We start from the raw sequence: 22,083 nt of genomic DNA on the forward strand, positions 1-22,083 counted from the left end.
TGAATGGTGATTTGATGATGGAAATATGAGTGATATTTGAGCCCTTTTCCCCTTTAGGAAAATTGCCCACGTTCTGGAGGTCTTATTATTAAGACGTGATGCGAAAGATATGCGATCCAAAGAAGCACTTTCTCATCTCCCTTCATGAATTATTAAACATAATGAAAAACTTGTTGAACTTTTGCAGCATTTTGCCATCTCTTTCATCTTGTTTCACCTTCTAGGGATGTTATGCAAAATTTTCCGGCGGAAGGGATATTTTTCTCATGGGAGATCTTTAAAAGTTCATCCACAGGAAAGAGAGTTTCGTCCGAGAAATTTATAATTTTCTATCAATATTCTTCCTCGATGGATTTTCCTTCTTCTAAAAGTTGAAGTTCGAAACACATTATGCTCAAGGAGATGAGAGTCTAAGATTTATAATATCAAACATATATTTGAATAACATTTTTGACTGAGCGTAGTGTAAACAAGGAGTGATGTGTGGCTTGAAAAAGTAAGAGTGACAATATTTCTGAGAAATTTACAACAATAAGTTCAGAATAACATCTTAATCACGAACATAGCAGATATAAAACGACATTTCGGACGTTTAAGTGAAAAGTTTGCTCCATTTCTTTGATATATAACAATTACTGGCTCTTTAAATCTTTGAAGAGATTGTAGGCCTCTTTAAAATTTATGATAACGATATCCAAATGAAATTAATTGCTGTAGATTAAGTTATTAATAACTTTGGTATTCGTTATGGTCAGTTTATTTCCAATTTATTAATTTTTTCAAAATTATTTTGCCTAAGCTGTTTCATTTACTTTTGTGGTCTAGAGATAATTATGCCCTAGACACACTTACTACTTAAGCCGAAAGACGGCTAAAGGTAATTATAATCATGATAAGAATTAGACCAAATCCGCATTAATTTCTCACTAACCAAAACGGTTCTTGGCCTTAAGCAGAAACCGATGGGAATCTAATCTAATCGTTATTTTGAATATAAATACGTTAATTCGTCTCTCGGGTTAAGCCGTAGGTCCCGTAGGTCTGTGAAGACCCTTACCGTAATTCAATTTTCGGATACCTCTAGAATTATTTTGCATGCCGGAGGCAGCTAAAATCCCGAAAGCCAAAATCCCGAAAGACAAAACCTCTAACGCCAAAATCCAGAATCTTCAAAATCCTGAAAGAGATGAAATTATATGGAGGATAATGCGAAGAATAATTTCCCAAAACACAGAAAATTTCCCTTTCCCTCCAGAAAGCACTGGTGCAATCGTGGGAGTAGCTATGACATTTTTAAGAATTCGAGGTTTTGGCTTTCGGAATTTTGGCTTTCGGGATTTTGACCGGGACCCGAACCGACTAACCCGACTAACTGACTTCGTCGAACCGACTTTACCGGTCTACAACGGTATGCAGTCAATGTCTTAGGACGATGATGGTTGCCTTGGGCGCGGTAGAAGAGCGCGCATCATTATTGGTGGAGTATCTGAAGTATTGTATTGGATTTATATCTTCCGGTGTTCGTCAGGGGCAGCTCCTTTTCTTCAATTAAAAACTCAAAATTTTTCTCCAAAGCTTTCGACCCTTATTATGGATCTTCTTCCTAAATTGAATCAATGAGAAAGATCTATACACAACGCCGAAAGCTTTGGAAAAAAAATTTGAGTTTTTAATTGAGAAAAAGAAGGTACCCCTGACAAACACTGGAAGATCTAAATCCGACGCGCATACGGTGCTAATAAGTCAGAGTGCCCGGCTCGGACATCCTGTAGTCGCACGAAAAGCGCTCAATCTTGTCGACCAGGGAAGGGGGCAATGGACACGATACTTTCCAAGAATGAAGGTGTTAACCATTCATGTGGCCTCTAATAGCTCAGTTGGTAGAGCATTCGTCTAGTTAAAGAGAGGTATCCAGTTCGATTCTGGGTGGAGGCAGGAATTTTTCCTGTCTCCACTGAGAAAAAATTGGGTGATATGAGTATCACTTGCTCTGATTGACGATTCTCTGTACATAAATACAATTAACATTGAACTAAAGTCGGTAAATACTTCTCACAGTGTTAATACTACCATCTGTCAGAGGAGGCATTAGTCTCGTCTCTCTTCCTAGGAGGAATTAGCTAGACTTGTTGTCCAGATGAAGGGACAATGGCCAAGTAGATCCGTTGATTGACTTCGTCAAAAACTCGGAGATGGTCCACGTCGACTAAGTATTGGTATCTACCATGGAGGAACTCAGACTCCGAGGTGTTGTCCTGGGTATGAATTCTAAGATGGTGAGTTTTTCACGTGAGAAATTCATGGCTTTGAGACCGCCTTTAGTAAACATTTTGTTAAGCTTTCGTAAAAACTTTCAAGTGAATTCTTAGATACTGTAAGTGTTTCACGTGACAGTTTTTGTGAAAGCTTCACCAAATGCTTACAGGAAACGATCTAAACACCGTGAGTTTCTCACGTGAAAAACTCACGCATCTCAGAATTCATACCCTGGACCCTGTGATAACCGGGCTCCCATTCGCGCGATCGAACCAAGATTGATCCCCTCTCTCTACACTTCATTGCGGTACTCTTCACGAGAGGGGAAATTACTCTCTTGTTTCAATTTATGGCCGTTATGATCTTAATATAGGGCACTCAACGGGTCAAGTGATAGAGCACTCGCTCTATGATACTATTGTCCCGGGTTTGAATCCCCTTTAGGTCACCAGAAATTTTTCTGGAGTTAAAGGTGTTCGAATTGCATCGAGTGAGCTTCACTGCACTTAATTCCACAACCTCATCCCGTATAATTATAAATAATAATGCATGTCTAATGTTTAGTAATCCCCTTACGGGAAGGCCTAATTCCTATATGGAATGTTGTGCCAGAATTATTACTATTATTATAATCTTAATACAAATCAATGGCTCCATTCCATACTATGATATGTCGACTTAACCTTTTATTACTCCGAGAGATATGCTATTCCTGGGACCGAGATCTACTAACGAGATATTCCATTTTTTCGAAAAAAATACACATGCAGCATAGGAAATCGTCAACTTCAAATGGCTCTCCTGAAAAGTTGTCATTCTGAGATAGCAGTATGGAATGGAAATACTTAATAATTTTTTCGCATATACCTTTAATAAAATTGACCTGATGAAGAATATTCATACGGTTTAACCCTCGTAGTACCCGTAACTACAGACGCAGACCGTTTTAGAATTTAAAAGGGATCAAACTTCAGCTTTTATTGCTAAGATGCGATAATAGCACAATTTATTTAATTTGTAATTTGTAACTTATAAACAATTTATATCACATCTTATAGACAATGCTAATACATTTAATCACTCCTAACCATCCTGTAATTTATACCTGTCTTGAGAACAACATCTCTTGCGGAGAAATCTATTTGAACTGAACCCTCAAGGGTGCTTTGTGGTTTTCTCAACTTCTTCCTTTTGGAAGAGAAATTTTCTCTAGAGGAAATCCATCAGGTCGAAATTGATAGCGTGTAATAATGCTGTTGAGAGAGGGGTGTATGATGAAGAAGGGGATGGTCAAAAGGCAAATTCGACCCACAAATTGGAGCCACAAGATCGGAGATGTGAAATGGTCTATATGAGTCACCAATTAAGCAACCCTTCCATATTCTATCGATTATACTCCAGCCACAAATGCCATGGTGGTAGTGCTGATGACAATCAGGCTGGAAAATTGTCATTTTCATTGATATCACGGGGACTTTATTTATATCCGCTTTTGGGGTACAACAGGTGACACAATGTCGAAGAAACTTCCTCAATGAAAATTCACTATTATGTTGTGTTTGGATGGAAAGGGTATGAGTGCTTGGAAATGTGAATGGGTAAAAACTAAAAGCTTCTGCTTTTCCGAAGATCAATGATGTTACTTTACAGCTGTATTTATACAGTTTATTTACTTGTAGTTTTCAGTGTTGGGAACATTTCCGGATTATATTTTATTTATCAGGATGTTGTGTACCCTTATGGCCATTTAGGCACTTTTTGCCACCTAAAATTGACATGGGCGGTTTCCTTTTGACCGCTTTGACATAATCATATACAGTGCCCGCTTTGTCAATCCGGATGGAATTTTTTAATTTGTTCAACGTCTCGAAAATATAATACGAGATTTTGTTTTGTAAAATTAGTATAAAAGTTTTAAAGAAAATTAAAAAGACATAAATAGAGAATTCTACGCTAATATACTTCATTTATTAAACAAAAACTTTACAAGATATTTCATTTTCATTGGTGTACAGACATGTATAAATAACCTCAAAATTATCTTATATGTAACCGTGTCGAGAACTCGTCCGGATTACACCGATTCGGATTAGAGAGCGGGCATTGTACATATGAAAATCTGAGGAAAGTTACGTTTACGGTGCTTGTCTATTTACTGGTTTATAGATCAAATGGTTAGAGATATTAATTCTAATAGGTTTTCCGAAACCCCTTTATGAATATGTATCACTAGGTACATTTTCAAAATAATGGTAGTATAAAAATAAAAATACTTCAAAATAATGATAGTATTGATGTATATTTCTATAGTAAAAAGTTGAATTCGGTCAATTATTATTTTTCGGAATCGAAGGCATAGTGCATACCTTTAATAAAAGGCTCGAGTAGTGCATATGTATTATATGTCCATAATCAGTACTTAATTAAGTCCTGAATTAAGACATTTTTTGGACTAAAGTAGTGACATCTGGCGGCAAAAGGAAAGAACAGTAGAGAAAGAGATGGGTATATGTTAACCATTCATTAGATAGAAATATACGAATCAATCTGACTTGTCAGAAACTCTAGCCTGAAAAAGTTTCTAAATCTGTGTAGTCTACAAAATTTTGAAGAGATCATCCGAGAGTAGTCGTAGATTGGAAAAAGTTAGGAGCAATATGTTTATTTTATTAAGGAGATTAGGGGAAATGCTCATAATTTTGTCCAGTTTCTTATTTTGGACACTTTGAGGATAACATTGGACACTAAAAATAAATTGATTAAAATGATGGATTTTTATTCCAATATTTGATGAACAATGAATTCTATCTAAATATTTGTTCTTTTTGGAAGATTTTAACACTAAATACGTTAAAATTTGAATATGATTTGAGTTGAAATTGCTTTGTTGAAAATTCAGTGTGAGCAATTGCTTACGAGAAATATGACAGAACTTCGTGGCTTACTTCAGTCTTATTTAGTTTTGGTGAAGTACTAACAAAGTTTGTTCGCTGTTTTTGAGTGATATTATTGAATATTCATTGAATATTGTGTTGATTCACGTTACTGATGATTTGTACATTTGACCTGAAGTGAGATTTGCCTTGTGAATTATATTTTTCGTGTGAAAAATGGGAAATTTTTTAAGACATTCACCAGTGAGGTGATTATTCTTATTTTGGACAGGTGTTTTTCTCACGAAATTTCGTAAAGTTTTAGCTTTTGTGATGACTAGGTTGGACAAATGCCTGGACAAACAAAGGAGCATCATCTCTACGAAAGAGATGCAGTGAGAAATGCCTTGAAAGGCTCCCGGAAAGGGCAGGGAATGAGCGAATCCGCACGTACTTGGAGTACCGAAGTCAACTCACTTTAATGAATGATATGGAAAGTTTCCGGGCTTCTTGTGACATTCCACGTTTCCCTTACATGACCAGGAAGAGGACTTGGTAAGATTGGTTCATAAAATGAAGAACAATGGGCATCCTGTTGAGGCGGATTATTTGTCCAAATTTACAGACAAGTTGTAAAAATTAATAACCAAGTTGTCCAAAATAAGAGTCAAATTCACCTCTACATATCAATTCATTTTTAAACGTATTAAAACTAATTTTAGTAAAAATGATATGATAAATAGCTTGCCAAGTTTCTAAACAATCCTTCTGAAAAGAGAGTAACAAAAAAAGTCAATTAGTATTGAAAATATCGCACTTCAAACTTAGGATATCGATGCTTATATGCAGACTGTCCAAAATTATGAGCACTTCCCCTAAAGCGTTTTTAGTGTTTCTGAAGAAAAAGAGAATCTGATTAATTTAAGGGGTTATGTGGGTCATGCAGATTAAAAAAAACAGTATATTTCTTGACATATTTTTTTCAACATATGAAATAAATATATTTAATTCGATCTCTTAAGCTTATAGAGGTACAGCATTTTAACTACATTTTCAGAAATTTTCATTTTAAAATTTCAAAGGTTCAGTCGTTGGAATCTGATTTTTGGAGAACTTTTTTGAAAAAAAAAACACTTTTCAGTGGACAAGAGTTTTCATAATATATTCATCTGATGTTAGAAAACTAAATTGAAAATTTGGAAGAAAATTAAAAACTTAGGGAGCCTCAGTGGATCAGTTGGTAGAGTAGTGGTTCTATGACTGAGGTCTTGGGTTCGAAACTCGGCAGCTGCTGATTTTTCAGCAGCCGTATAGAATTAGTCCAGTAGTGAATGGATGAAAAGGTAATGCCTAATGCATTGGGGTCCCGGTCAAAATCCAGAAAGTCAAAATTCCGAAAGCCAAAATCCCGAAAGCCAAAATCCCGAATTCTTAAAAGTGTCATAGCTAATCCCGCGATTGTACCCGCGCTTTCTGGAGGCAAAGGGAAATCTTCTGTGTCTTGGAAAATTATTCTAAACATTTTCCACCATATAATTTCATGCCTTTCAGGATTTTGAACATTAGGGATTTTGGCTTTCGGAAATTTTCAAAATTGTCAGGTATGCCATTCAACATCGATCAGAACAACAGATAATCGAAAGGGTTAGGTATGGAGATTACACCGGGGGTGGTAGCACATCCCAATTCAGCGTTTTGAAACTTCTGAATCAAAAAGTCCAATAACATGGAAAGCTTCCGTGTTGCAATATCACTCATTTGTATTTCTAGTCCTATTCCGCCCATGTTTTCAGTAATGCATAGTTCAAATTAATTAGTTCATGTTCTTAACGATGCTCATTGCCAGTTTCACCTGATTTGAATAGCTCATTATGCATGATTCCCGGTTGGTTCTACCAAACGCTGAGCATAGTTTACTTCCTTAAGCGATTTAGCTTTTCTTTCGATTTTGATGTTTTGTCGATTTTGATGTTTTTGTGTTTGGGACACTCTCACCATATCCATTTCTCATCATTTTGTGTCAATTTGATGTCGGAAACTTTTTTTCATACCCCAAACGCAAAATTTCGAAAGTGGATTTTTGAATTTTTGTCTCTCTTTCGGTCAGTTCATGCGGCACCGTTTTTCCTTCCTTTTTGTTTTTTTTTTTTTCAAAAGACTTGAAAATATCCTTGTGGGCGGGCTACGTTTATTGCTTTCGAATAATAAATCTTGTCATCTTTATCCAACAACTGTTTCAGATCGGCGCCATTAATTGTTTTTGGTCTTTTTGCCCTTGACGTCGAGATCGCCACTTCTGAAGCACTTTAACCAATTTTCTATGTTTTTTCTTGATGGTTTATATTTGCTATCTTGGCTTCTAGGACTTGGCATAGTTCACAATTGCTGTGCCATTAAGCTTCAATGGTTCAACCAGCAATGGACTATATTCCTGAATGAACCAGAAGTACTTCGGGCCTTCTGGATCCCGTTTTATCGCCGAAGTATCACACCATCAGTATCAGGTCTCTTTAAGCAAACGATGTGCTGTAGTTGATGTTTTTAAGGTTAAAGAAATCAAGTAGAACTCTCAACTACCCACAAATGTTGTTTTGTTCGACACAAAACTGTTAGAATACTTTTTCTTTAGTTGCGACATCGGTCAGTATTGTGAATGGTTATTGTTAGAAAATGACTAATCTTTAATACAACAACTCGAGATACGTATGCTGACTACATGTTTCACTAACACTCTTATAAGCCAGAGCTAAAACTTAGTGGAGGACCTAGTATTATAATTCTAAGTTTTCTAAACCTTCAGCGGTTGTATTTATGATTTCAACCAATTGCTCACCTTTGAATTTCGGACAATATTGTATTTTGTTTTATAGATAAGGATCTTCCTGTTATAATCTCCCCAATTGCGACTTGACTAAAATAGAAAGTTCTACAGATTTTCCATTTTATTTCTTCTAAATGAGAGGGTGAGTGTTTTATCAATGTTTTTATTTGAATTTTTAAAATTATTCTAAGCTTTTTGAGGGAAATTTATTGAAGGGTCCTCCTTATTTCGCTCTGGTCTAAAAAACTTCTAACCCATCATTTATAATTCCCTAAAGGTGTCTCGGCTAAAATACACAGTCTATCAGACTATCAATTTTATTTCGAAACATTGAAAAATTGAAGAATGGAGTGATTAATTAACAGAAATTGAACTAAAAGTCCTAAGATAATTTAATATGGTTAGCGTGAAAATTTTAAGAAGACCTGCTTTTCCCTGCCTTTTACTCAAGCTTTTACTTTACTTTTCCGTTTGAGTTGGCTAATTATCAAGTTATTCCAAGGTACTGTGGTTTTCGAAAATATTTCGAAAATAAGCCTATGGAAGAGATTCCGTGCACCGAAAGATAGGCAAATATTATTAAATTCAGCAAAGTTAGTTAACAATGATTAATGTCTTTAATCATTTCCCAAATAAAGTGTCTCCAATGATATAGGGGAATGTAGGCATGGTTCGCACAGAGTGAACCTTCAAACGATGCGAATTTTCTCTTTGTTTGCAAAGAGCTAGGTCGGCACATCTTACCCATACGATAGTTGATTATTAACCTCACAAGACGAGATAAGAAATGGTAAGCCAGCTCTTTGGAAACAGAGAGAAAATTCGCATCGTTTGAAGGTTCACTCTGTGCCAACCATGCCCACATTCCCCTAAATTTGAGAAAATTTTAATTAAATGTACAGTAACATACTTCATTAAACAAAGTAAATTATAGTCAATATCTAAAAGACAATCATGTAGTTTAACATCACTTCCTGTGACAACTTTTGCCATCATATCCTCCCCTTAGTTAACTTGTAACATTTTTTTTTCTTTCAGTAACTAAAAAGGGTTGACACGCAAAGCTCTCATGTTTGCCCTCTCACGAGTTGGGTACACAGAGGTTCTAATGAGACCACAAATACTAGTTTAGTCCTGAAGGTAAAGTAGTCCTTTTCCGAGCTACCATTATTTGATTATGTCATTTTGTGAAATGAACCTTCAACCGCACTAATTTCCACGTTAATATATTGAATTGTTATGCCCATCGCAAGTCCATTTATTATGAATGATTGTGGCACTTTTAGTAATCTTGTCCTAGTGGCACGTGTTAAGCTCTTGGGGAAGACATAATTTTCCGTGTTGAGGCGGAAAAAGAATTGTATGGGTGGGAAATTCTTTGTTCAGAACCAAACATCACAAATACAGTATTATATATTTTTTTTACACAAGTGGATTGTCAGCAAATTCACCCAACAAGTGGATTGATGAAACTTTTCTCGAGTTTGAATTGTGAGTGTTGGACTCTTGTGTAAATATTTATTTGGTTGAAATAAATTAAACAAACTACTGAATTGTATATCTTGTGGGATTATTTGGTGCTGAAGTTGAGGCTCTAAACGCAGCAAGAAAAAAAGAATTTTGTGTAACTAAAAAAGAAGTGAAGAAAAACGCCAAATGCTTTTCCATTCAAATAACCATCGTCACTGTGACAACAAGTCGTTCAGCGTGGAAAACCCCCCGGAGATTCCCTTTCCTCAGTCTCAAAATGTGTTCAAGATGTTACTCTTGCAGAAAGATTGAATAAATATGTCGATGAGTGAGATAATTGCTCACGTCAAGCTTTTTCACAGAAATCATTTCTGATTGAGTTTATCTGATGGCTGATGCTCAACAGAGAGCATCCATCATTTGCATTGTTTGTTCAATTGAGGAGCAAAATTGGAACAAGAAATTGAAAGGAAATTCCAATTTAATAAATTTTTACCATGACTCACGAGTGTCTGAAAATCGTGCAATTTGACAAATTATTAAATTGATTGTGCTCTCTTTTGTCGTCCCACCTTTTCTGTTTATCATTTATTGCCCTTCAGTAAGAAATGCTATCAAAGGGAAACAATGATTGGGAGAAAGTGTACACCGCGCAACACCGCGCAAAACTCTATACGGGATATCCGGGCAAATTTAGTCAGCGATAGAATTGCACAGTTGGTGTTATATTTATTTAGGAATATTGAAGAAACTATTCTTTATTTAAAATAATTAACTCCTTTAAACTCCTAGTTTCTCATAAATTATAAGCAGAAAAAAATCATTTGTTGGCTAATTCTGCCCCAGTCTCAAATACAAGGACTATCTGAAAGACTGTAAATTTACAGAATTTCTTATACAGTGCCCGCTTCGTAATCCGGATGATTGGAAGACAATTTGACAGATGTCCGCTTCGTAATCCGGATGGATTTTTTAAATTTGTTCAACGTCTTGAAAACATAATACAAGGTTTTTTTCCGAGAATTAGAATAAAAGTTTTAAAGAACTTTAAAAGGACAAAATTAGAGAATTCTATGCTATTATACTTAATTTATTGAACAAAAACTTCACAGGATAATTCATTCTCATTGCTGAACACACATGCATACGTAACCTCAAAATGATTTTAAAGGTAACCGTCGATAACTCGTCCGGATTACGGCGATCCGGATTAGAGAGCGGGCACTGTATATAGGAGTAGGATTTTTTGCTCCATTTTTCGTACAGTTTTTTTGCTTACCGTTTAACGTATTTTCGTTTTATTTCTTCAATTTTCCTATATTATTTTTATCTAATGCCACCGAGTATGAGATAATGTAACACATTAATTGAGAATTTGCGTAAGAATTGTAATGAAAATGCGTAAATTAACGAAATACGGTGAGCATTTTACTGTCAATCTGATTTTGCCCTTAATTTTAAGGGGTTACGTGAGTCAAAACATTAAACAACATCAGGTTTTTTTTTTATTTTTTCAATATATTAATAAATTAATTTAAAAAATCTAAAAATAACCTTTTTGAGAAAACATATGGTTTTTTTTTCAAAAACCTTCTCCAAAAAGCAGACCCCACGACTGAATTTTTAAGATTTTAAGTGTTGTTTTTTCGTATGCTTATAACCGTGGTATCACACTAGAGAATTTCACATTAAAATTTTAATGTGATTCATATTAATTGTAGCTGATATGTGTCCTAATGCGCAATTTTTGTCTAGAGCTTTTAGAAATTGATTCATTCAGTGATAAGAAATTGGACTCGGGTCACAAAAATTGCTTTAAATAGATTAAAATGGGTTAATACGATCAATAATTAATGAGCAAAATAATGAGCAAAATTTGCTCATTAAATTTTCATCGGGTAACACTTTATTGCAGTTATTCGGGTGGTTTCTGCGAAACAATATTCACACCAGTTTATTCGTGATTAAATTGTTATAAAAAGTAGTTCCAATACCTACTATTATTTATCGCAAACGAGATAGAGATAGGACAAAAACATTAAAAGAGATCGGTCAAGAAGATAAGTTAGAAAAAAACTTATCAAAAATGTGTTCGATCTACATTTTATATATTCCTTCATAAACTTCTAGGATTTCGTGGTCAAATGAGAAGGTGGCCAAATTGATTGAGGCTTGTGCATCAGGAATCCGTCATTTGGGACTACAAAATGCCGGGAATACAATAATAGAGGCAACCGATCTGATGGCTTTCAGTCCGTTTGCGACAAATTGAGTCACCAATCGCCAGAACTCACACATAAGTCGGGATTTGAGTGATATTGGCTCCGTCATTTTCGTAGTCTTCTTTTGTAAATAAGGCAATACGATTTGAAGCAGCTCTTTAAATTCCTCCGAAGTCATCCGGAGAAGATTATTACGTCCAAAAAATCGTCACTTGCGATGTTGTCATAGAGATTTTCAACAAAACCGCCATGTGAAGATGGTGTTAGAAGCCAATCACTCACCCACATCCTCCTTCTTTTCGCTTAGCGGGTCCTTTTGCACGACATAAAAGTAGCGTACAGGAGAACTTCATCTTCTTCACTGAAATTACTCATGTTCACAAAAACGGCTAAATGCTTCAAAAACAAAATCATTCATTTGACAACCCGCGTGCCATTGTGACATTGAGCAATTCTAGCAATGTGTCCTGACTAAATCAACAATTTCGAGTGATTCTAAAAGTTTTAATGAGCAACTTTTCACTTTAACTTTAATGTGAAATGTTCTAGTGTGATAACTCCGTAACGGTGTTATCACACTAGAAAACTTCACATTGAAAAGTTGCTCATTAAAACTACTAGAACCACTCGAAATCGCTGATTTAGTCAGGACACATTGCTAGAATTGCTCAATGTCACGATGGCACACGGGTTGTCAGATGAGTGTTTTTGTTTTTGAAGCATTTCAGTCGTTTGAGTGAAAATGTGTGATTTTAGTGACGAAGAGGAATTTATCCTCCTGTAAACTGCTTTTGTGTCGTGCAAAAGGACCCGCCAAGCGAAAAGAAGGAGGGTGTGGGCGAAAGAATGGCTTTTAACGCGACCTTCACATGGTTTCGTTGAAAATCTTTATGACAACATCGCAAGTGGAGATTTTTTTGGAGACAATGATTTTCTCCGGATGACTTCGGAGGAATTTGAAGAGCATCTTCAAATCGTAGGGCCTTATCTACAAAAAAGGTGATTTGTGACTCAATTTGTCGCAAACGGATTGAAAACCATCAGATCGGCTGCCTCTATTTTTGTATTCTCGACATATTTTGTAGTCCCAAATGACGGATTCTTGATGTATAGCTTCAATCAATTCCGCCACCATCTCATTTGACCACGAAATCCTAGAAGTTTATGAACGAATATAAAATGTAGATCGAACACATTTTTGTTTAGCTTTTTCTTACTTATCCTCTCCACCGATCTTTTTCAATGCCTTTTGCCCTTTCTCCATCTCGTTTACGATAAATTGGCACTACTTCAATTTCATCACTAATAAACTGGTGGGAGAGTTGTGGTGCAGAAACTACCCGAATGACTGCAATAAAGTAGTACCAGATGCAAATGTAATGAGCAAATTTTGCTCATTATTTGCTCATTAGTTATCAATCGTATTTATGCTATTTTAATCTATTTAAACCAATTTTTGTGACTCGAGTCTACTTTTTTATCACTAAATGAATCGATTTCTAAAAGTTCTTGAAGAAAATTGCACAATAGGGCATATATCAGCAACAATTGATGTGAATCACATGAAAATTTTCATGTGAAATTCTCTAGTGTGATACCACGGTAAGAGCGTGAATTAAATATTGTTTTATAAATGCTAAAAAATGTTCTTTTTTAGTTTTCGTGATCCACGTAACCCCTTAATAAATCGAATTTAAAATTTCAAATATATGGGGGACAAATTACATGAGTTCTTATGTGATTACCGATGGAATATTTGTATTGTGAAGAAACCGGTGAGCGTCGGGGATATAGGGCAGCTCAGAAAAACAACGATTCTTCCCAAAGCTTTCGGCTCAGTCTCCAAGCCTTCCTCAGTGGCTGGGCGGGAAAGGCTACTCCCTGATCCTACATTATCAGTGTATGATAGTTTGGGCTCATCTTTTACCGCCAAATTTTTCCAGTATTTTCGAGGATCAGCCTGTGTCTATTTTCAGCATAAGATCCAGAACACCGAGCTTAATGATCCTGTTTCCGTGTTATGACCAAGACTGTCCCCTTTACCACATGAACATGTTATCGGTCTCACTCTTCAACAATTTAAGTACAAAAACATAAAATAGGACAACAATGAAATATTTCAGTAGAATAAACCCTTAAGCAGTGCAATGTATGTATCGCAATTGCATCATTTTACGCCAGTTATACTTATTACATTTCTATCAGATATTCAGGTCGTTTTAGATTTTTTATTAATATAGTGACACTATTGTCCACTTTTGCATTTGATGACGAATTCCTCCTCACCTTTGGGATATTTAACTTTTCCCACCGTCCCATTGTCCTCGATCGTTTGCGGCACAGATTTCAATTAACTTTTCTCTACATAGCACCAGGGTTGTTTATTATTGATATCGATGGATTTTGCAAAGTGCCTTTCAATCTCGCTCAAAGAAGCTTTTTAATCTTTTCTGTGAGGGTGAAATAGGGACAAGGGTTGGGGTATCACTTACCGGATACGACGTCCGATGTTTCGTCCTCCTCCCTGAAAGTGTCGGACATTTTCTTCAAATTGTAGCTATTTCGCTATGTAATTTTAATAAACACTCAGGTGTATTCTACACCGAAAAATCCATCAACACTTTCATATACTATATGATTTTTTTCTGATACGTCCCAGTGACGACACTCACAAAAATTGTTTTCCATTCATTATAGCCTCAAATCCATTTTCACTGACAATCAACACAGGATTATTTATTTAAAACACTTTTCACTTCCATGTTTCTAAAATAGAAAATGTCCATCATATGGAAATGTAGTTTTTTTTTCTGATAAATTGCAATTCCATTTAGAAAAAAATGGGAGAGTTGGAAGAGTTTTTAAGGGTGAAAAGGAGCAATATTCAATATCTCTATCAATATGGGTTATGATGAGATATAGAGATCCACTTTCAGTGCTGAAGAAAAAAAAAGAGTGCTGACTTCTGGCAAAAATAGAATTATTTATTGCGTTGACGCTGCCATCGTTATTAGTGCTAAAGTCTCTAAACCGATATGAATTGTAAAAGCAACGTTATGAAAATTTATTAATACTCTCTGTATCTCATCTTTAGCTACTCAGAGTTTGTGCTCCCAATGATTTTGCATTATTTTCGTTTAACGGGCGTGTATTATTGGCCTATGCCACGCGAGGAAGGATGTAGAACATGTTAAAGATGAAAGGGATTTGTTTCTATTTATTAGTCAAAAGAAAATTGAAAATCTGCGTCTGGGTATTCAATGTTACATTTTTGAATCATCGGCTTTGCAGGTATAATGATTATAATACGATTAAAAATGGAAAGGGAAAAACTTACTCTTGAACATTTTCTTCAGTATATGACTGTTATCATGTACTTCTGCATAGTCAACTTTTTTTGTGTTGGTTCCTGTCATGACTGTTTGGTGGCTTTGATGATGACACAGGAAAATAGTCGTGACAGCAACCATCAGAAAGAAAAATCAATTATGCAGAAATGCATAAGAACAGTCGCGTACTGAAAAATGGTTAAGGTAAAGATTTCTCCGCTTCATTTTTCATGCAGGTACTCCTAAAGAAAGAAGCACATTTACCTCTAAAGTTAGAAAAATAGTTAGTCGAGACACACACCAGAAACAAGAAACAATGATTTGTGTTTTTTTTCATGTCCCAGTACAACTGTACATATATTTTAGGGCTGTACAAATTTAATTAAATATAAATATAATTTTAAAAATCAATAAAAAAATAATAAAAAATAAAATAAAATAAAATAATTAAAATTAATAAATCTAATTTAATTAAATATAAATTAAATTAAAATTCGATTTTCTTTGTCATCAATAACAATCATTAAGTATAGATGACTAATCTTTTGTTGTGTTAATCAGGGGCCTATCGATATTTCATTTTTCCTTACGTTTTTGCATAGAGGAACTGAAGATTATTGGCAAGTTTTTTTCTAAAGAGAATTGACTTATCTGTCTGACATATTTCGAAATCATTTATTAAAAGCTATCTAAAAATACATATTTCATAATGTTCGCCGAAATAATACAAGAACTACGAGAAAATTTGTTTAATTCGCAGTGCAATTTCTGTAAAATTTTTACAAGGAAAATCGAAAAATAGCTTCACTTTTTATTAGGCTTGATGGGCTCCTGTGTTAATCTTAGCTTTTCACTTTTATTTCATTTAATTTTACGAAAGGAGAAATAGCTTGAAAATCGCGATTGCTTTCATTAATTGCGATAAATTGTTATAGATTTTAAAGGCCTTTACACATTGGGAACAGTTTTTGTCAAAAATTGCATTTTTTGACAGAATTTTGACGTTTTCACCTATAGCAGTGCTTATGATTTCCTTCAAAAATACAATTTTTCACAAATTTCCAATGCGTAGAGACCTTAAGAGATTTTTTTATTGTTGTTTTCACTGCGTCCAAAGCACTCACAAATCCATATGTTTGATCCTTAATCGAATATTATTCCGCTCTACATTTAAATTTAAAATGCATTTATGCATATATGCCAACTTGGTACTCTAAAAAATTATTTATTCTTTGATTTTTTGTTTGTTTTAGTTTTATTCAGTAGAAATGAATAATACTAATGAATAAAAATATTTTTCAATTCTGAAATATAATATTAGGTGATGTAAAATGGTCTGAGCGCTAAAGTTCCTTTGATACCCATCTCCGTCTACACTCAAAAAAATTTGTGAGAGAATTCGCTTACATTTGGGATGCGCCAAAAGGACTTCCACTTGGTGTGGTAAATTTGTATACAAATCGTAAGCGTTTTTAGCAACATTCTGTAGATTCATTTGGCATCGTTTTGTTAATAAATTTGCTATCAAAATGCACACAAAAATATGAATTTATGGCTTACAATATGTTAGTGATTTTGTACTCAAAGTGTACACAAATTTAGCATTACTTTGAACCAATATTTATATACACTTAGGAAATAAAATTCAATTTTTCATTATAATCGTTTTATTCACTAAATTAAATTTAAATTTACAATTACCTTAGTAACAATAAATATTTGAACCTAAATAACAACAAAAAGTTCCATGGTTGCCTTTGCGTAGGCAATTTTGTCATCTTTGTTGGGTTGAGGCCGCTAAAGAAGAAGATGGTTAGCAATTATTTAAATTGCCATCTTTCTTTCTCGTGAACTTGTTTTTCTCAAAAGCTCAGCACCGTTGATTAGAACAATTCTTTGAACTCCAAAGTACTTGTAAAGCTCCAAAAAAATAAATTTGTTCCTAAAAAGTAAAAAAATAAGAATTACTAATGTTAAAGAATAAAGAAGAGGTCAATTTTGGTAAAGTACAATTAAATCTAACAAGTATTATCTGACTTGTAAAAGGAGATTTTTTTAAATTCCGTAACTGGTTCTTTCGATTTTTTGTCTAAGTCATTTAAAAAGACTGAATTAGTTCAGCAATAACATCAACTTAGTTAATATTAAATTCACAAACTTTGAGAGCAATAATATTATTTTAAGCATACGCAAAAGAACAAACAGGATCTCATTTTTACTCTGCATCATTTTGGAGGCCAATTGTTTTAATTAGTCTGTAATAAATTGGGCAATTGTTTAGCAAAAAAATGGTCAGCAAAAAAACAATTTTTAAATTTCAAATTATACAATTTTAGTTCATGTGATAAGTAAAATATTGGCCTCAATTATAAGACAAAAAAACAAAATACTTAGTTTCAGGATTTTGGTATTCCAAAATCAAAAACTTATGGCTTGGGCACACCTTTTAAATCAGGGAAATTTCAAGAAGTCGAAATTCGAATCTCTTTCTTTCTTACACACTTTGCAAAAGTCTATCTCATTCTTATGTACTCTTCTTCTTCTTTTAAACATCACAACAAATTGAATTTAGCTTAATCGAATTTGGAGTGCGAAAAAAATGAAATAGATATATGGAAAACGCGTGAAAAAGACATGTGAATTTTGATTTCGTGAAATCTTTCTGATCTGAAAGGTGTGCCTTGGCCATTAGGAGCAATATGTCAAATCTATCAAATTTTAATGAAATGTCAAGATATAAACCATATGTCAAACTTCCTGTCTCCCTAAAATAATTCCAAACTTCTCAGAAATGTTTAGAATTATCAAGGTACTAACAGTTTTTTTTTTTTAAATTAAAATCTTGAACTTGGAAATATTTGACAGTGTGAAATTTTGAACTTGATCTTGGTCCCAAAATGAAAACCATTGTTGCGGAAATTGATAATAAAAAAGATGTCTTTGAATAAAAGAGATGACTTTGTAATTTTGATCGGACTTTGTAATTTTTGATCAATTTTAGGTTTATCACTGAGCAAAATGTAATATTTTACCGATGAAAACTGTTTTTGACTTAAAGTTAAATATATTTTTGCAAAGATTTGGATATTTAACTGATCAAAAAATTTTAATACCTTCGCAATAAGAGTAGGCATCACATTTGGATTTTCCACGAGAATGTTTTCACTGGCAGCGGTTCCAGATGCATCTTCCTCGTGACGTTTGATATAATACGGAGTTTTGACTTCTTGAAATGCTGCCGGCAAGATTCTAACTCCGTCTGAATCTAAAATTTTTCGAATCCATCCTCTTCGGTTAGTTGACTGCGTACTACAAATTATAAGAACAATAAATAAATAAAATCAAGAATAAAAAAAGCGAAAGTAAATTTAAACTTGATAATACAGAACTTAAAGAATTTAGGTGAGATTCTTAAAATTTTCTGTCCCCCGATCAGCACCAATTTTTGCTAAAATGTGTTTCACTACTACGAATATATGGGTGGCCAAAAGTAAATTATAAAATAAGAAAGATATTAACTTGCAGTTTTCGTCAAAAGTTATACATCGGTTGAAAATTGCAATTTATTGTATCAAATCAATCAATCTATTCAGCAAAATTATAGAGGGCATTCTGATATACATATCAGTAAAATGATCACATATCATTTTACTGCCAGTGCATTCAAATCCTTGATATTTTGGATTCGATACAAAATTTTAACTATTTTTCTTAAAATTACTGCATTACGTCCTTCCAACTTTATCTTTATATATAGTATTTAGTCACATTCCAAGTTGACTCACGTTAAGAATCTCACCTGCAATAAGCTAATCTAGGTTTATCACTATTTTTTTTTTCAGAGAAATAACTGCTTTGGAAAACAAAAATATTAATAACGGAGAAGATAGTAATAACTTTTTTTTTATTTCTATCAAATTTAAGATGCCATTGTCTATAAAATACTCTTCCTCAATCCAATTTTGTTGTGAAAATTTCATTGAAAGTTTAGGAACTTCTAACGTGAAACATCATGCACCAAAAAGAGCTTTTTCACTTATCTAAGTTGAATATTTTGCTTTTAAATTACTCACCACTATTTTCCAAGTCCTCGTAGCTTAATATGCCACTAAATTTTACATTTATAAAACACTTTTCACTGAGAAATTGCACTTGAATTACTTTTACTGCGCCATTTGCTTTTGCACTGGGGCACAGCCTTCTAGAATATTCCAGCAATGTGAGAAAAATTCTCTCGCACGCGAGAGCCCGAACTGTTTCTCTCTCTCACTTCACTCCTTTCCTGCTGTTTCTCGCGCAGCTTATCTTTCAGCTCTCACTGAATTTCTCTCACTCTCCCGTTTAGCAGCAAAAAAGTAGCGATTTAGCTTACAAGATTTTCAGGCATTACCAAACGTGAGAATTTTTGTTACACCAAGTGGAAGCTTAAAAGCTAACACGTTCCTGGGCGTCACACTTTTTTTGCAGTGTATGTTATTAATATGAAATCAATTTGAAGTTGATGAGTCAATGAACTCCCTTGTAATAAACGTATGACAATGAAGAAGGTCTATGAAGGCTATCTATGGAAAAAATTTTAATTTTATCTTGGAAGATATTGAATTTTGAAATTTTCGATTTGTGACTTTTTGCCCCTAGTCTCCCCTATATTATTATTTATTATTATTTATATTATTTTGTTTCTGAATGAAACAGTGAATAATTCTATGGATTTAGAAGAAGTAAAAAAGAATTTCATCAGTCCAAAAACAAGCGTTTAAGTAGCACTATTCGGAAAATGATCCAGTTACCCCACTTTACTATATTTGAATGAATTCAAATAATTCTAACTATATTAATTTTAAAATAAAGCTTAAAAGGCTCAGAACTTTTAACTTCACCACTATTCATTTTGTAAAATGTAAATTTGAACAACATAAAACTGCCCCATCTTCTCTTATTCGATTTCCATAACTTTGGTATGTAGTTTTCAGTATTTTATTAGAGATTTTTCGATGATAGAAACATTTGGTGGACAAATTGAATTCCGCCATTGCAAAATAAATGAATGTAATAAATTTCTTTCAAAAGACTATCATTCTATTTCGATATTTTATTTGTTATTGTTAGATGAACTAAAGACATTGTACAATTTTTCTTGGATTATTTTTTTTTTTAGAGTAATTAAGACAAGCATGGAAGGGGTATATTTAAAAATTTGCATATGGAAATAGCAATAAATATTAATTTATTTTTCTTCTGTTTTGACAGCATGACTTATCTATAAATATTTCGATTTATTCTAGTCTGAGAATTTTCCAACTAGGGTAAGGGCTCATAATTTTGGACAGTCTGCTTATAAGCATCGATGTTCCAAGTTTGAAGTGCGATATTTTCAATACTAATTTACTTTTTTTATTACTCTCTTTTCAAAGGGGTTGTTTAGAAACTTAGCAAGCTATTTATCGTCTTATTTTTACTAAAATTAGTTTTAATACGTCTAAAAATGAATTGATATATAGAGGTGAATTTGGCTCTTATTTTGGACAACTTGTTTATTAATTTGGCCAACTTGGCTGTAAATTTGGACAGCTAATCCGCCTCAACAGGATGTCCATTGTTCTTCATTTCATGAACCAATCATACCAAGTCCTCTTCCTGTTCATGTAAGGGAAACGTAGAATGTCACAGAAGCCCGGAAACTTTCCATATCATTCATTAAAGTGAGTTGACTTCGGTACTCCAAGTACGTGCGGATTCGCTCATTCTCTGGCCTTTCCGGGAGCTTTTCAAGAGCTTTTCATCTCTTTCGTAGAGATGATGCTCCTTTGTTTCTCCAGGCATTTGTTCAACCTAGTCATCACAAAAGATGAAACTTCGCGAGAATTCGTGAAGTACTTGTTAGTACTTTACCACAGCTAAATAAGACTGATGTAAACAAGAAGTTCTGTCATATTTCTCGTAAGCAATTGCTCACACTGAATTTTCAACAAAGCAATTTCAACTCAAATCATATTCAAAATTTAACGTATTTAGTGTCAAAATCTTCCAAAAAGAACAAATATTTAGATAGAATTCATTATTCATAAAATATTGGAATAAAAATCCATCATTTTAATCAATTTATTTTTAGTGTCCAATGTTATCCTCAAAGTGTCCAAAATAAGAAACTGTCCAAAATTATGAGCCTTTCCCCTAAATATAGAAGAACCAAGAGAACATTCATTAATATTAGGTTAAGAAGAATTGTCATTCGTTTTGTTTGTTAAACAACTGAGATTAAAGTAAACAATTTAAGTAACTGCAGTTACCCAACTTGGATTCTAAACAACAAATATTTCTCTCTGCAAAATACAATAAATGACTTTAAGCAAATATCAAGATAAGACAGAAAGAGTTTAAGAGTTTAAGAAAAAGAGACGAAATTCTCTCACTTGCAACGTTTATCTATTTGGGGTATATTTCCGTGAAAATTATGTGCAATAAAGTGACAAGAGGTGGTTGGAAGTGGTCCAATGAATTGTTAATAAGCCATCATTGGTGCGAAAGTGATGATTTGGGTCGTGTTGAGTGCTTTTGTGTTCCACCCCCGCGATCATGTATTGTAGTGCAAGTTCAAGTGGGAATTAGCATCTCTGTGAAAGGCCGATAAGAGACAATTTCTATTTACTCAGGGCATGTTGATGTGACTTTTTGCAGAGTTTCGATGCTCTGGGAGTATCTTAAAGTGGAAAGCATCAGAGCCTTGGCGTGTAATTAAATTTCCCGGATATGGATTGTTTCTCTGGGAAACTTTAGGAAAATCCTCACTTTAAAAAAAATCGATTGACTTCAACATCTCATTATAATAATAAAACGTCTTCGTGGTTGGACAGAATAAAACTTTTTTCTAATTGTGGTCTAAATTAATTCATAAAGTGAAATGGCATAAAAAATGCGAATAGAGATGTTTTTCCTTCGCTCTGGAAATCACACTCTTAATCTCTTAGCTGATCCATAGAGCGTTAAATTTTAAACTTGTTCATCTCTAAAATTCTCTCTACTTTCATTCAAAACTCTCGGTGGAATTTATCATATACACTGAGAAAAATGCGACAGGTACCGGTTTATAGGAAACAAGTGTTGTCACAACA

The 22,083-nt window shown here is 33.9% G+C and overlaps 1 protein-coding gene across 4 annotated transcripts in view; it reads right to left on the bottom strand.

The window, feature by feature from the left end:
- LOC129802221 (adenylate cyclase type 2) overlaps positions 1-22,083 on the bottom strand; it is a 99,700-nt gene that overhangs the window by 74,337 nt on the left and 3,280 nt on the right. For 3 of the 4 annotated variants that reach the window (XM_055847875.1, XM_055847874.1, XM_055847877.1), the window contains exon 2: positions 14,135-14,408. In XM_055847875.1, the coding sequence (XP_055703850.1) occupies positions 14,135-14,183 (49 nt within the window). In that variant the 5' untranslated portion in view covers positions 14,184-14,408. Of the gene's footprint in view, positions 1-14,134; positions 14,581-22,083 lie in introns of all 4 variants that reach the window. The other variant, XM_055847878.1, reaches the window with a different exon arrangement.

This window comes from Phlebotomus papatasi, chromosome 2 (assembly GCF_024763615.1).
Source record: "Phlebotomus papatasi isolate M1 chromosome 2, Ppap_2.1, whole genome shotgun sequence".
In the NCBI taxonomy this organism is placed as follows: Eukaryota; Metazoa; Arthropoda; class Insecta; order Diptera; family Psychodidae; genus Phlebotomus; species Phlebotomus papatasi.